The 16,863-nt window shown below is 40.1% G+C and overlaps 1 protein-coding gene across 3 annotated transcripts in view; it reads right to left on the bottom strand.

Annotated features, from left to right (window-relative positions):
- Window positions 1-685: 685 nt before the first annotated feature.
- LOC137191848 (nuclear factor of activated T-cells, cytoplasmic 1-like) overlaps window positions 686-16,863 on the bottom strand; it is a 60,276-nt gene continuing 44,098 nt past the window's right edge. For all 3 annotated transcript variants that reach the window (XM_067602288.1, XM_067602286.1, XM_067602287.1), the window contains one exon: window positions 686-2,615. In XM_067602288.1, the coding sequence (XP_067458389.1) occupies window positions 2,560-2,615 (56 nt within the window). In that variant the 3' untranslated portion in view covers window positions 686-2,559. The remainder of the gene's footprint in view (window positions 2,616-16,863) is intronic.

The raw sequence follows: 16,863 nt of genomic DNA, 5'->3' as shown, positions 1-16,863 counted from the left end.
AAAACACACAGGCCTCTGCTTGTACCTGACGTATCAGCTGCTTGTTGCATTTTATCCCGCTAAAGTATAGTGGTTTATAGGTTTGTTTGTATTTAAGATTGAAACAAAGCTGGAGGACAAGTCCAAATACCACCTGCTGATTGATTTAAAAAATGCCCTCTTTGTAACATGCAAATCTGTTGGTAAAGTACCTTCAACTACTATATTTTAGGAATTAACAACAAAATAATACAATACTAAATAAGTAAAGACAAAAATTATTGTTATGTTATGTCTGAAAAAAGAAAAGGATAAAAAAACAAACAAACATGCAATATTTTTACCTACTTTCGTCAATGTCTGTCTCCATTTCAGGTTTTATTAGGGATTTAAGAACAGGTTGGGACAATCTGAGGTTTACTAAGCTCAGGCTTTATAACACAAGAAAATCACACAGCCAGATTAAAGAAAAAGCCTTAAAACTAAAGCAAGGCCATATGGGTCGGGTGTGTTAAAAACGGGAAAAAAACATAATACCTTGGCAACTGATTCAATCTTTAAGATTTAGATTCAGTCTAGGATTTTGCATTTTAGATATAAACTGAGTATCTGTAAATGTGTAGTATACTGTAGGGAAATAATAACAAACACCACAAAAAAATTCAGTAAATGTCAATATGACACCAAAATAATTGAGGACTTGTGTTGTATGCATGGTCACCATTATGTCATTTATTAATTCATTGTTGAGAACACATTAAATGCACTTAAAACACATTTCATTTTTCATAAATATTTCATATTAAAGAGATACGTTTCACCTTTTGTCACAGAAAAGCAATAGAGAGTTGCAACGATCTTGTAGCCAAGAAAGAGAGTAAGGCACAAAATAGAAACCTTATTCATACAGTTTAGTCATGCTATTATACTATATGTCCAAAAATGTATTAGGAAGCTATATTGAAAGCTATTGTCAGCTAAATGATCCCCAACATTAGGTCGGTGTGCATGCTCCAAAAGACAAATAACACGGAAAAGACTGCAGATGTATGAAAGAAGAGTCGATGTACTTCTATGACACGACAGTGGAAATCAATCTACAATATTTGGTCTGGAAGCAAGAAACCCTGCTCTGTTTCTACGGTAAAGTGCATAATGTTTTTGTATGGGGAACCACTCTAAGTTAAAGTCTCTGACAGAAAAAGGAAACTTGGACAATAATTTCACCAAAGATAAAATCCTTTGGTTTACACAGATCAATTATTGCCAGCTGTAAGTAACAGTCCTGCCAACTCCTCAGCTGAATCACCCAGATGACGAGTAAAACTGAGCCTGTGGCATACTTAGATTATCCCTGTGCCTATTTACATGCAGACCTGCAGTGCAAGAAGTAACAGACATATATATTGTCCAGGAGTATTCTCATTTAAATTCAGCAGGTAAGCATACCATTGTTCAACTATCTTATAGCTGGGGGAGAAGAAAACTCTGATACCTGCCTTTATAAGCTCCTGCCAGCCAGGAACTGTTGTCCTAGGATATGTACTATATATTTTCACTGATTGTCTGTGCATCATTATGTCATGGTCTGGGTGGAGGACTGGAAGACTTGGGCAGGATGATAAAAAAATAGGCACTAAGGTGAAAAGCATAATGCAGGGTAGTAGAAATGGTATAAATCATATCAGGGATGAAAAATGAAAAAAAAAGAGAGAGCTAACTAGCAAACTGCATGATATAAGCATAAGGCATACATAAGTAAAATTTCAAATACATGTTTATACAAAAGAATATCATACATAACATTCAGTATAAATGAACAATGAGATAATAAGGAACCAAGAAAAAATACAATTCTAATCTATTCACATACTCCCTACATATTTTCCAGCCTTTTATTCTGTTTCCCTGTAAACAAATCATTGAAATGATACAAAAATGTCATATAAATCTTCCACTTTGGGTTACAATGAACCATGGACATTTGCATTTTGTGTGACTGCTGCTGTTGTTGGCTGTCAATATCGCTGCTGTAAGGCACCAATTCGGTTGTTGTTGCGGACTGACTGCACAAACAAATGAACCAAAGTGATGAAGCATGACAGTAATTGTCCCATTAGCTTGTCCATGCATTAACATACAGATCACACTCAAAATGAAGATTGTCATTTGACAACAATAGAAGAGTAATTCAGTCTCATTGAGCTGTTTGGTCCACTAAAGAACATCTGCTGTGAATTAAGGCAAGTGTAGTCGTATACTTTGCCCCTGATATCACTTCCCTTTTGTAAATATAACATTCATTTGTTTATTCAAATGCAGTTTGCCAGTGATTGTCAATGTTAATCTGCAGCTAGTTGAGCTAGCTGCAGATGAGGAGGAGCTGATGGCAAAAATGACAGGTGGGAGATCCTGGTCACAAATTGATTCTTTATCATCTGGATCTCTATTTTTTTTTTCTTTTTTGTCCTCTTTTTGTAGATGATGATGATGCTGTGTGTGTGTGTATGTGTGTATGTGTGTGTGTGTGTGTGTGTGTGTGTGTGTGTGCTGCTGCTGCTGCAGAAGACTTCAGGACGTCTATGCATGAGTGTGCACGGAAATGCTGGAGAGGTCGTTCCTGATGATCTCGTTAACTGTGGAAACAAAGAAGTGGGAGATCATTATTCAAAAATCACATCGAATAACAATTCAGATCATAAAAACAATGCTATATTTAATACAGTAAGAGGTGGCCTAGAAGTTAGAGGCAAGGAGGTTGTCAGTTTGATGCCTTGGGCATGCTGCGAAAAAATGATTAGCAAAAAGTGAGTATATCTTATGGTACTGATTCGTGTTTTGATTGAGAGTTTTTGTTAGATTTTAAAGGCACTGACTGAAAACTGGGGAAACAGCTAGCCTGTTATATCCAAATTCTTTTACTTTACAGCGAATTGTAAAAATGACAAGTTGTGCTTTTACAGAGGGTTATGTCCAGAACTATTTTTGGCCCCTCACAGTAACTTCCTGGAGTCTTGTCGTGACTGTAAAGTTGCCAGGCAACCAGCAGAGACTCCAGACTTTTCCGTTTTTACTATTTGGTTTTTGTATTTATGAAACAAATGAGATATAACATCTTAATTAGTGAGCTTTAGAGGTAGGCAAATCTTATTACATTAGGATAGAGCCAGGCTAGCTGTTTTTCCACTGTTTCCAGTCTTTATGCTAAACTAAGCTAACCGTCTGCTAGCTCCAGCCCCATATTGAATGGACATACATGAGAGTGGTACCCGATGACATCAGATCAAATAACACATTTATTTTTCTTAACACAGAACACTTAAGAAAATTTTGATTGAAGACGTGCTAACTATTTACTGCTTGCAGTCTGCAAATAAACAATGCCTGACATCATATCAGGACAACCACACTGAATTCTCTTTCAATTTGTTCTGGCATAGATACAGTCAAGTTGAAAAATACTGGATACCGCAATCCAAACATATCAATGTCATTACCAGCCTTTTACAACTCATATCGGCTCCATACACACATCTCTTTTTTTAAAGTCATCGTCTTGTCTTTCCTGCACTAGTTCCTGTGCCCGCGCCTTTCCCACAGTCGGGCAGACAGAGATCAGTCCCCTGCCTTTATCTGCTCTGTGTTCTTTGGCAAATCAGAGGGAAGTGACTGTGAAGATGACGAGGACCAAGAGCCCTGTGGCTCAACGCAAACAAGAAGCTCCTCAGTCATAAAGCTTGCTGTGATAAAGTGGACTGATGTAGACAGAGAGAGAGAGAGTCTGGTGAAACCACTGTTCACAGTAAGGAGACAGGAAGTCCACCCACTTCTAGGTCTGAAGTGGGCCTGCAGTTTGTTATCACTAGATACTGTTTGGTGAATGGGGAAGCATCTGCACTGATTCAGACAAAAACAGACTGTATTCCTTTTAATATCCAACCATTACACTGTTTTGAACGGATATCAGTACAATGCCACATTGAAATGATAGCTATGGTGCTGATAAAATATGACAAATGCATGTTTTTCTGCTCTCTCGTAGATTGGTAGAAATGATTCAACCCTTTAGCCAGCTGATGAAAGATGTCGGAGTGCTGATCTCATCTAAACCGATTTACTAGCCAAAAAACTGTAGAAGCACCCCAGCAATATGTACAGTTTTAGTCAAAAATAATACATAAATAATGCATAAATTGTCACAGGTTGCACTTTTAAATAAGTAGGCCACATACCTATAATAGCCTGCTCTGCTTTCTATATGCAGTAAACCACCCACATATACACACAAACAGGTTGGATGGGACTCACCTCCCTCAACAGGAGGAACTCCCATTGGAAAAATCCAACCTGTGCCAACACTGCTGGCTGTTTTCAACTCTATTCCGCTCTGGGCTAAACAGGCATTTACACGCTGAGGTTATTTTTAGCTCTGCCATCACAGGACATAAAGGAAGTGCAAGCATATGTACAATTACATGATCAAACTTTAATGTTGCTGCTTATCTCTGTAGGTGAGGTGAGAAAACAGCTCCAGGTAATTTTGAAGAGGGAAGGGAAAACCCAACAGTTTGGTGGCAAAAAGCCACAAATGTACTCTTTATTTCTCAGAGGAAAAGCAGTGGCTTCCTTTTCTTCTTTTCAGTCACTGCAAAAAATAGTGACGTCTTCCCCGCCTAACTGCGGTGTTATTTTGCTGCACTTTATCAACTAATACTTTCCATTGGCATGCCCAACGATGTTCCATTCTGAAGAAATGAGTGATAAAAAGAGAAAGGTAAAACACTGGCCTCTGTGTTCTCATGTGTACTCTGTCGGCAATGTGTGAATCTCAGACACAGGATGTGGCCAACTGTTACACCACAAGACAACACCGTGATGCTATTTTTAGCTGTTTAATGGGGTGGCTCGTGTCACTATTTAGCTGCAACAACTTCTGGGAAATGAAGAAATTTTAAAGAACAGTTGATGTAATCTGAATGACTGATAACACACGCATAGATAATACCTGGGAAGTGCCCCTTAAGCACATGCAATATTCTCATTTTAAACACTTCAGATTGTTTATGGAGACAGTTTGTGAAATGCATTTAGTTTAATTTAGTTTAGTAAATTTATTTCAATCTTTTTTTTAAAAAGTTTGAGATTAAAAGTCAAGATCAGGTGTCTGGGTTCTGTCAATGCATATATTCTTTTTTTTCCTTTTAAGGTGCACTCTCACACATGACAACGTTTAATTTTTCAGTCTGTCTTACCTTCCCTGAAGTGACTAGATAACCACAAATATGCAGCATAAGGGAAGGCAGTCAGACATGCTGGGGAACATTTTGTTCAGAGTGGAATTTGGCTCCAAAATTTCATCCCCTTGCATAATGTGTATGGGCAGGGGTATAGTACAAGATCTCCTCTGTAAACTAGGCCTTGTAATGCTGGGGTATAAAAAGCATGTCAGAGGTTTACTTTCCACTTCCATAATCTCTATGTTCTATTGTCAAAATGAATACTATGTTATGTTACACAATAATGATATAAAGTAATATGTTTATTGTCAGTTACATACAAAAATGAACTTTCTGTGACCTAGCATCCCACGCAACAGCATTGGAAACTTTTATTTTTCCTTTTTTCAGTTGCCCAGGTTAATAATGGAAAGCTGTAACTGGGAGGATACCCTCTCATGAATAAATAAAAACAGTGGAAAAATGAACTCCAAAAATTCCCTTACTGAAAAAAAAGAAAAAAAAGAAAAAGAAAACGTGCCCTGCTCGTCTTACTTCAACAGAGTGACGTACTTTATTAGCTGTAGTGCCAGTGCAATCAGTTAACCACAGCAGACCTGTCAGGACTTATACTTAGGGCTGGGCGGCTGAGAGATCGATTTCAGGCAGGTGTGAGAGTGACACAGAAATATTCCTGTGATGCCAGCCGTGTTGAACAGTTCAATGGACAATTGAGCTACTTTGTGAAGGCCTACCAGTGTTTCTTGGCAGTGGCTTATAGCTTAACCCTGTCCCCATCAGGTATGACTGCTGGCTGAAAGTTGACCTCTCAAAAATAATCTGTCTAATAATCTGTATTAACTGATAGAAAAATGATGATGATGGTACAGTACCTCCAGTGTAGTTACTGTAAGTGTATTAAATACATGAACAATGCTGATAACTGAAACTTTTATGCACTTCACCATTTCAGTTATAAAATTAATAACCAAGTAACTGATATGGTCACCTGTATAACAGGTTGTTTAAGACCATATCAGTACTTCTTTAAAAAACACAAGGGGCTGCTGGGTGGGGGCGTGTTGCTACAGGTACTCATCTAGGAAGGCCAGTTTGAGTTATAGATCCATGAGTTTGAGTAATACTGCGAACTGTGGAAGGATATTACTGCAACAATCACTTCATCCTCTGCCTCGATGAAGGTAAACAGTACAACAGCAGTGAATGTTGGTCTGAACAAAGCAAAACTCAATCTGATGTAAGTGTCAAGAAGTCAGAGAGGAAAAGAAGATGGATTAAAGTGACACTGTTGAATTTGTTTGTATGTTAATGTGCTAATCTACAGGAAGACTTGAGAGAACTATATTCATTTTGAGGTTTTACTCCCAAATCCTGTAACTCTGTTTTTTTTCCTTTATTAGATACTGGATACTTTGTGATTTACATGGTAAGATAGTTAATTTATAAAATAAAAACTTACATATTGCAAAGAGCTTGGTATTTTTGACTCTGATACAAAAGATGGATGGGAAACACAGACTTTATGTTGCTGAAATTTGACCACTCTGAGTGTATGAGTTCAGTGTGAACCTGAACTGCATTGGGGATTTAGTTAGCATTGTTAGTAGAGAGCGCTTTGGATTGGGGTTCGATAACAGCCGGGCTTCCTCAGAGAACAGAGGATGCCCTGTGGTCTGGTGAGATGCAGAGCCTCGAGGCCTGAGAGTCGCTCGGAGGTTCCTGCCGTCGTAACCCGATCTCCTTAAGCCAAATCAGGTCTGACTGGCAATGACCTGGCAGAGAGTGACTTCACCTTCCATCAGCTTTATAACCTCTGAACTGAAGGTTGTAATGGAGGCTTCCTGCCAGGGACTTCTGTTCTCACTTGAAGTCTCTTGATACCAAAGGAGTGAAGGGCACCTTCCTGAACTTTGTTCACTTTCACTGCATGAACAAACTGCAGCTGTGTTAGGGTCAAGGACCTTCACGCTGTAGCAAAGGGTGATGTTTCCTATGCTTACTTGTACCTCCTTTAGTAGCACATCAGGTTTCTGAGAAAGAGGAGGTAGCTTCCTTCTATTGTGGCACTCAGAGTCTGAGCAGCATATTAGGAAGTATGTCTGAGTCATAGCAGCTCTTTCACATAAACACAGATAAACACTGGCATCAAATCTGAGCAGGAGCTCACAGAGAGTAAAAGGCGACTGGCTGCAAGACAGACTCAAAGTTAAACCTCATCTGAACTTGTACATTCATGTGAAATTGATTTGGTGGGGAAGCCAAACTAGAGCTCAAACTTGCTGGAGAGAGACAATTGAATTTCCTGGTACATATTACTTTTGTTTCCCTGCTATATCAAATCTTCTCTTGGCTTCAGCAGAAACACTTAATGGACAATTTGCTGCCTCCCACACACCGCTCAAACGGCTGGACGCAGAGGCTCGGACAGCGTCACTTATCTTGTGCTGATAACCAGCAGTGTCAAAAATAGGGAGGGGTCAAAGGTGAGAACACACACATGAATAACAGAGAGGAAGAAATAAAGATGGAGTGACTGAAAGAGAATGAGAGAAGTGGACGGAGACACAATCATTATTCCCACAGATAAACACAAATGGAAAGAGACAAAGTGTTCCACTAATGCTTCATCGTGATAAAGTGCTTCATAAATTCATCCGAGCCTTGCAGGTAGACAGCTTCTAATCAATCGCAGGGATCCCTTTGGGCCTAATGATGTGATGATATGTACAGACAGCATATTTCATCCCCACAGTTACTCTGATGTGTGAAGCCCTGGGCTTTACCATGTGGAAACACTCAGTCTCCACAACTGACAGAGGAGATGGAGAGAAGAAAAAAAAAGAAGTGAAAGAGATAGGACTGCAGAGTGTGGGTTTGTTTTAAAACAAAGCTGGGTTTACGTTGAGAGCTGAAGCTCAGGCTTTACAACTGCCCTGCAGCAGCTGTGTGGCACTGTGAAGACACTGCTGTGCCAGGGGCCGCAGCCAATCATCGCCTCACTACTGCTAAGGTGAACGATGACGATATAGTGTCAAGGAAAGAAAGAATAATGTGAGAAATAGTTGACGGCAAAGAAAATGACAGAGAGGAGACACAGATGGAGTATGAGACTGATTAGAGGACATGGAGGAAGAAAATATGCACAAAACAGGAAGTACTGTGTGTTTATAAACTGGTGGCCAGACTTTAAATGTGATTCAGGACATAGTGACATGATCCTTCTTTTGGAGAACTGAAGAGAAAAGAAGAAATAAAGTGAGGAGCGTAAACAGTATGTGTTCTGATGTCACTGAAGAGATTTCCAATCAATACGTCTGCTGCTGTTTTTAGACGAGGGCTCCTCGCTCAGTTGGATAAGAGAGCTGGATCAGCCTTGAGAAATAACAATGACATATTCTCTGTGCCTCATGTGGAGAGACAAAGTGGAGCTCAGCTCTAATCTCCACCTGCAAGTCTCTGATGTGCCTCACTTTTCAGAGGACATGCTTTATGGCTCTCTGTAGTCAGATGAATCTGACATGTTGCCTAGCTAAATGACCTCACCCAGGAGAATTTAGGTGTCTACCTGGTCCAGATTAAAATCACTTGAAAATAGCCAGAATAACTAGAAATGCTGTGATCCAGGCTCGAGAACAATAAAACAGCAGTGTCCCAAATTAGACATCTAAAGACAACAACTTTTACTGAAAGCTCCACTGCTGGTGTGCTTATTTTGGCTGCAGCGGTGCATAACCTTTGTCTTTGATCTTGCATGGTGTGCTGTGCCTCTCCCTATCTCACCTCACTCTGTCTCTCTTTGTGAGGCTGCCACTTCCCTCTCCTCCTCCTCCTCTCATTTCCTCCCAGGCCCAGGAGGCCGCGGGTGTGCTCGCTTGAGGTCGCTCTCCAGGGAAGATGAGGGGGAGGTGTTTACATGGTTGGTGCTGATCTCCAGTGCCCTCATCACTGACTTCTCCGAAATCGCTGCGCAGTCGCTTCAGACTGCATTGCAGACAATAACAAAATCTTTAAAATGTTTTAAATATGCAACATATGTTAACGTGGAAAGATAGAGAGTAAATTATACTTTAAATTTGCAGACTATATACAAAAATCTGAGTTTAGTTTTTCAAAGCAACAAATGGTGGAAATGGATTAGCTACTTACTACTTAGTAATACTAAATAGTACTTAGAACTACTTGCTCTTAAAACAAAGTCCTTGTAAACACATTTTTTGTGATGTCTTGGGAGATTTGTTAAGTTGTCAAATTTGAAATTAGACTTAAAGTTTGTGTTCCAATAACGCCTTATATCTGATATCTATTGATGCACTTTCTTAATTTCCTGTTAATAAAAAGTAGTGACGTGAATGTGCATGTTTTGCATTCTAACTGTCAAAAGTGCATTTCATAAATAGTGTGTTCTTCATCTATAGAAAAAAAGGTCACAGTACCGCCCACACTGCTTGATTAACAAGTGATGTCAGGAAGTGTAGTGCAGATGTTCGAATGTTTAGCACCGAAATGGAGCTTTCAGTTATTTTGATTACACACTTGAGTTTGATTGCTTTGTATTGTAAAGTATTTATTTATCTGAACTGGAAGAATGCCACAGCAAAACTCAACAATCAAAGTGTTTATCAAAAGCAAACATGAAAGTAAGAAGCTGAGGAGCTGCTGACTTTTGTGTGTATGGATGACTCGAGACTGTGAGAAATCAAAAGCTTGGTTTCACCCAGCTAGTGAAGCATAACTGAGTAAAGCAAACACCGCAGCCGGAAAATATACCAAACTGAGTGAGACGCACACATCTTTGTGATTGAGATATGAAAGGAGACAGATTAAAACTCTTTGTATGGCTCATTACCAATGGGTTTATGGTAAAATAACTCAGCCATCTGATAAACTCGTTGTGATTGATTCGGAATTAGAAACGTATGCTTGTGTGGAGGCTGATGCGGAGGGCTAAAAGATTTCACTGGTTTTCAAAATGGCACACAGTGAAAAAATATGAGCATATTGAAACAATCATACTTCAGTGGGTTGCAGCCGTCTGAGTGAGAATCTGGCTGTGCACCTGCATATAGTACGATTTATAACTGCGTTTGCGCTTGTGCTTGTGCTTCTTTAAATCACCTGTTGCCTGTCAGTCGTAATGTGACATGTCAGAATTGTTTTCCTTTATTTATATGTAGAGAAACTGTGTTCTCTGTGTCCAAAAAGGCTTACCTCGATGCGAGTTTATTGCTCACTATCTATCGCAGATAGATGGCTCAGAGAGGCTCCTTCCTGTTTTTAAGTGTGCATGTCTGCTCGTGTGTGTGTGTGTGTGTATCTGCACATCGTGGCCCTTGGTTAACCTGTCTGTTTTGCCATTCTATAAACACACAGATCTCTGCCAGTGTGTGTGTGTATGTGTGTTCCTAGTATGTCAGTTCCAGACAATATTTTTGAAACCTAGTTGCTCCAGTTGGATATAAGAATTAGCATAGCATCTTGAAGACTCACATGAGGCTTTTAGACTCTTCTTCTCTTTACATTCAACTAAGTAGCAGAACACTGGACACTCCAGAGCAGCCCTCTTGCTCCAGTGCTCACACTGGCGACACTTTTCTGTAATGGGTTGTTTTACAGCTTTGGATAGCAAGCTCTGATGAAAATAACATTTCCACTGATCCAGCATTATAGTGAGCTGGACAGAGTGTTTTTGCAGGCTTCTAAAGTCACAGAAAAGGCTCTGAATAGTATACAGAAGGTAACTAAATCTAAAGGTCCTGCTGCGCGCAAGAACATGACCTCTCTCTTTCAACATCCCTGCTGAGCTCTTGCGATCTGACTCTGTACTGAAGCTGGGCGTGATCTGATTAACGCTCTGTCTGCTGACTCCGAGAGCTGCCCTACAACTTTAAATCCTCAGCGCCAGCGGGGATTCAAAGACACAGAGGAGGAGGGAGGTTGCCTCGGGGCACATTGTGGACTTATTCACGTAGTCTGGGAGCAGGGGGGGGAGGCTATCTTGGCAAATGTTCCATTTATCTCCTCTCCAACACCCATTGATCCCGCTTTGATTTTCATAGAGTACAGACAAACTCTCATCCATCTGGAGGCTGTATAGTTGTCAAGAAACCCAGATTGTCTCGAAATCAAATGTGAAGACAGGGTTACTTTTCAAGATATAGTAGGTGAGACAGAGACATTTGCTGTCACATGTAAATCACAGAATCCTAGTTTCACCTGCTTCTGTCCGTGCTGTTTCGTTTCGTACTGATTTAATAGTTGCTTGGGCTTGTGGGGGAAACCGCCACTTGAATACCTTAACAGAAACGGGAGCCCTGCTATTTTACTCTATGATGCAGTAAATCTGACTGATTTAATTAAAATGTACGTGACATTTTCATTCACACAGTGTTTAGGAGCTGAGCTTTCCAAGTCAAGCTCCCAGCGGATTTGACATAGCTGATTTACTACATAAGTAGAAAGACTTGTCTTGTTCTCTGGTACCACAAAGTCCAATGGCTCTAAAAGAGAGCAAGTTGTCAATTTCAGGGCATAAAAAAACGAATGGTACCACTTTCTAACAAGGAACCCTTTAAAAAGTGTATGTAAGCTGTAGCTAATGCTTCATACATCATTTATGAATCATTTTTGATCACTTGCAAGCTGTTAATAAACAACAACCAAATGGATTTTTCAGACCAAACAGGTTGTTCTTATTAATGACGTATAACTGTAACTGATCTATAAAGCAATCAGGAAATTATTTATCAATAATACGTAACATCATTAGTTACATCTAATAAATGCTTTACATAGAGTGTCCTAAGTTTGTCACAGGCAGATTTAAAACGGTTCCTTTGCTTTAACCTATATTTATTCAGGGAAGTTTCACCCTGATCACACTTGCACACTTACACACATTCACACCTGGAAGCTTCCCAGTATAACCACAGTCTGATCTGCTGACCACTGAGGGTTAAGGGCCACTGAGGGTTAAGGGCCTTGCTCAATGTCCACACTTATCCTGCCAGTCTGGGGATTTAACCATGATCTCCAGGTCACAAGCTCACTTCTAACCTTTAGGCCACCACTGCCCTCCTGGGCGGCTGCATCTCATGACCTTCATCAGAGATGCAATTAGCCCAGTTGTCAAGAGAGTGAATAAAACGTATAAAAGTATATATAAATAATACTCCATTCATAAATATAGTACATTTAATTATAATGTCACTAAAGATTACTACTTTGTCATATTTTATCACTGTCCATCTTTCTCTGTTACAGCTAATTAAGTGTTAGTAATATCAAGTGTGACATTTGAAAGCTGTGATATTTCGCTGCTAAAAATTCAATACAGCAGTGAGTTAAAAGTTCCTTGGTATTTCTTGTGCTACAGAAGTTACTTTTGAGGTTTGTGTAGTGCTACTGCAGCCTTTCAACATTTAATCTCTCAATGCCTCACACTATAAAAAAGGCTTAGCAAGCATGAAAGGATTTCCCTATTTGTTAGAATGTTGTTTTGAGAGGAACTGAGCTCAGCTGAGTACAATCGGGCGAGTCAGGGGACCCATTGAAGTTTATTACTACCATGGGTCATATGTCAACAGTGGGACACTTACAGTTCAGTGGTTATGATCATTCCCTTCCCTGAAATAAACCTATTCACCCACTGCTTGGTAACTCACTGCACTACAAGCAGCCGCTGGTGGGAGGAAGAAAATGTGATCTTTAACTTTGGCAGTGTTTATCTTTCTTTGACTTTTTTGTGTTTTGGTTGCTTTAGCTGCAAAAGGAGCACAGAGTGTCAGTGTGTGTGTGTTTGGGTGTGTGTGTGTGTGTGTGTGTGTGTGAAGAACAGGGGCAGTAGGAGAAGCTGCCAGGGAAAATCATCAAGATTGCATGCTACTTTCTTCCACCTCAGATTTTCCCCTCTTTCTCTTAGTCTGTCTGTCTGTGCCTCCTGTATTTGTATGGCTGACCTGCTTCTTCTCATGCTCGCTGAATATTCCTGGATTTGAGGACATGATGAGAATCTCCTGACCCAAAACCTCAAAACCCTAAAATGCTTGTCATGGCTTATGGATGTCCCTCCATTTTAGGCCCATAAGCTACAGTATGACACTAAAAAAAAAAGAACAAATAGAATCTCTCTCTAAGTGCATGAAATGTACATTTTGGGAAAGAGATTAATGGAGAATGGGATGAGTATAATCTCTTCTGACAGATTCTTATTTTGATAGTTGCAGTTTATATTTACATGTCTCTGTTTAGAAGGATTTTTTAATGGACTGTAACACCGAAACGCGACATGTGCATTTGGTTTACAGTTTTGTGAAAGAATTTACTGGGACTCTCACCATTTCAAAGTTTATATCTGTATCTTTATTTTTGTCTCTCTTGTACTTTCCATCTTCATGCCCCCTCCTCCTCTCTCTCTCTAGTTCTGTCTTGACTATCTCTCCCACTCTTTTCTTTCTGAGGTATCTGCACATGGAGGAGACGGCAAACTCTGCCAAGAGTTGCAAAACCCAACGGCTTTCCCCATCCCTCCCGGCTGGATCAGACTTCTCTGTTGACATCCGTCGCTACAGGATACTATTTCACTGAGCTAACAAATTTCAGATGGGGAGCTGTTATTAAGTGGTCTGGAATGGAGACCTGCTCCTGTTTACTGATGCCACAGGTATTTACATCCCCTAAATGTCGACCAAAAACACTGCTGCACTGCTAGGGGCAAGCATCTCAATGTGGTTATGACTGTATGTCGAATGGAGGATCCCATCTTTGAACTGCATTCAACTGTCTGTGAGTGCTTAAGTGTCCTTGGGCAAGACATCCTACGAGCTCCAGGGCTGTCTTGAAGCTGATCTTGACCTTTGACCTCCCTGTGGAGAGTTAAAAAAGAATACTTTTCTTTTGGTGGCTCAATTGTAGTTGTTTGGTAGAATGTGCTGGAACTCTATGAGTTTTCCATGTGCTCATTTCTTTAAATGCCAGCTGGAAATATCCTAGATTCAAGGCAAATTTATGGTTTATATGACTCTGCAGCATTTGTGGTGTTCACAGCAAGATCAGTTATCTCCACAGAGGAACAGTGTTTTATGGTAAATGCAGTAGTGGTGTAATGTTTTGCGGTGATTACAGAATGTCCTTTTAATCACAAACAAACCAACATAGTAACTGTCATTCAATACAATACAGCACACAAAGACTTTTCGTCTTGTGGGCTGAAAATCGACCTTTAAATTTAGAAAATGGAATCCAAAAAGTAAAGCAGATAACAGCTATAAGGTTGAAATCATAACTTAGATGCAAGCTTCAGTAAGGAACAGATAATGACCTTTCAGCCTTGGGAAGGAGATTCATTCCATGATCATCCCGTCAGAGCAGTCGACCACAGTGACATTTGTCATATTATGATTCAGTAATGAGAGTGTCTGGCGTGAGGTGGTAGCTCCACGATCACAGATATACACAGAGAGATCCCAGCCAAGCCACAGGCCCTGTCTGAGTCCTGACCCGCTGTGATCCGTGTGGCTCGGTGGCTTTTCAACGTGTGTTTCTTAAACCTCAGAATGTGAGCCACATAAACCGAACCTCTAAACGGCTGTGTCAGGAGAAACTATATGACGCATGATGAACTGAAGGAATATAGTTTAATGAACAGACACAAATGTATCTAGAGAAGGATGCATGTACCTTGTGGCTTTACTCTTCTATATTTGTGTTCTTCACTGTCCATGCCACTTTTGATGCCAGGTGATTGATTTCCATACAAGGTCTGCATAGTTAGTTTAATTTTGTACACAGCTTTGAATACTGGAAGAAAATAAGACACATATCCTTACAGTAGCAGATCTGCGTCACACATTTCTGACATTTGGGTAAAATAAACAGAAAATCAGAATCAAAGTCCTCCATCTAAATGTGTGTGAGTATCAGATCCCAGACACAAAAGAAACCCAATTTGTTTAGATAATTTAGCTGCAGTTTTTCAGCAGACACATTCTTTCTCAGTGACTGTGGATATTATGACGGAGCGACTGAAACCAGACCAGATCCTCTGGCTCCGCTGCCAGGGTTTGGGGTGCACACACACGCATAAAAACCAGCTCAATGCAGTAATGAATGGATTGAATTGTTACAGATTCATCTTGCTGCACTTATCAGAACTAATAATATTCCCAATGGTTTTACAAAGAACTACAAAATCAAAGCACTAATACTGTGACCCCATTGCCACTGTCATATGTAACCACTTAGATCCAATTATTTGCTAAACTGCACGCAATCTTGGACAATAGTGTCTCTAATTGAGTGGGCTTCATAATACTGTATGTTACAAAAAAAAAGCTGATCACAACCAGGAATCTGAAGGCTCTTATGTTCAGCCAATGGGACAGAGATAAAAGAGATGTAAGAGGAAACAGAGGGTGCTAAGGTAATCCAGAGGACTTCCACTCAACTGCAAAGGTATTCCTCTTCTACTGTGAAGGTGGCATGGTATATTCTGGGTTCCATTACTGTTCTTCCATTGTAACTTCCATACTTTATGTTACAAACTAACACCGTGTTCAAGCAAACTGTTATCTTCTTTACGAGAGTGACCTCAAGTTCTGAACTGTGTGCTGCTACAGAGTAAGAAGATGAAAGACATTGCCAAAGTTTGCTATGCTCCTCTTTACATGTATAATATAATCAACATTTACAAGTTTGTAAGATCAGCTAATGAGTTGATGTCCTTTGATTAAATTTTATGAAGTAATGTATCAATAAATTTCGATTAATAACCTCTACCACTACCAGATCTTCATAGATCCTCATATTTGCTACTGAGCACACTCCTTCAAGTGCTGGGCAAGGCCTGTAATATTTGATAATGGGTAGTCAGAGACAGCCACTCCATCCACACAGTAAAAATAATGGTTTTTGATCCTAATGAGAAGAATCTGAATCAAAATCTATTGCTGATCCCAAAAGCGTAGTTGTTGATCCATAGCTTAAGCAGTCAATGACTCTCAAAGGCCAATCCTAGAGTGCAGCTACCTATTAATTTTTCCTATGACTATATAACTTCTCCAGCAAGCCCAAACTTTTACTTATACCTCACCATGTCAAGGGCTGCCAGGAAAACAGGATTCCTAATATGAGAAGGCAGCAATAACAATAATAGTAAAGAAAAATCCACATCCTCTTTGTGGTCATAAATAATAAAAAAGCCACCACCCTTCTTCTTGTACCTGTCAATATCACTATGTCTAGAAGGAGACTATGTTCTTGGCATTGCACTTAACCACAAAACAGCCTTTCTCTCTGTATACTCTTAGCCGGTGCTTGACCTGCTCCCCAAAGGCCAGAGGGTCAAAGGTGCAGCGGTGTGAAAGCACAGGCTGTCACTCGCTCTTGTGGTGCTTCTACATCTCGCTGACTAAATGAGATAAACACACATACAAATACATACTGTCAAACATACAGGAGCAGCACTGCTTTAGTGAGTCCCATTTGACACTTAAGCCTCCTCTTTAATGACCCCCCCATCCCATGAAAAATCCTCTCTCTTTTCAGGTCCCCCCTCCGATCCAAGAGCCAGCCTTGCGGCACACTCCAATGTTAGCGACTCAGCATGTTTTCAGTGTGGTGCGGACATACTCTCAATCATCATTAGGGGTTT

Source organism: Thunnus thynnus, chromosome 10, assembly GCF_963924715.1.
Source record: "Thunnus thynnus chromosome 10, fThuThy2.1, whole genome shotgun sequence".
In the NCBI taxonomy this organism is placed as follows: domain Eukaryota; kingdom Metazoa; phylum Chordata; class Actinopteri; order Scombriformes; family Scombridae; genus Thunnus; species Thunnus thynnus.
The sequence above is the reverse complement of the archived record's forward strand: the minus strand, read 5'-3'. Positions and strand labels throughout refer to the sequence as shown.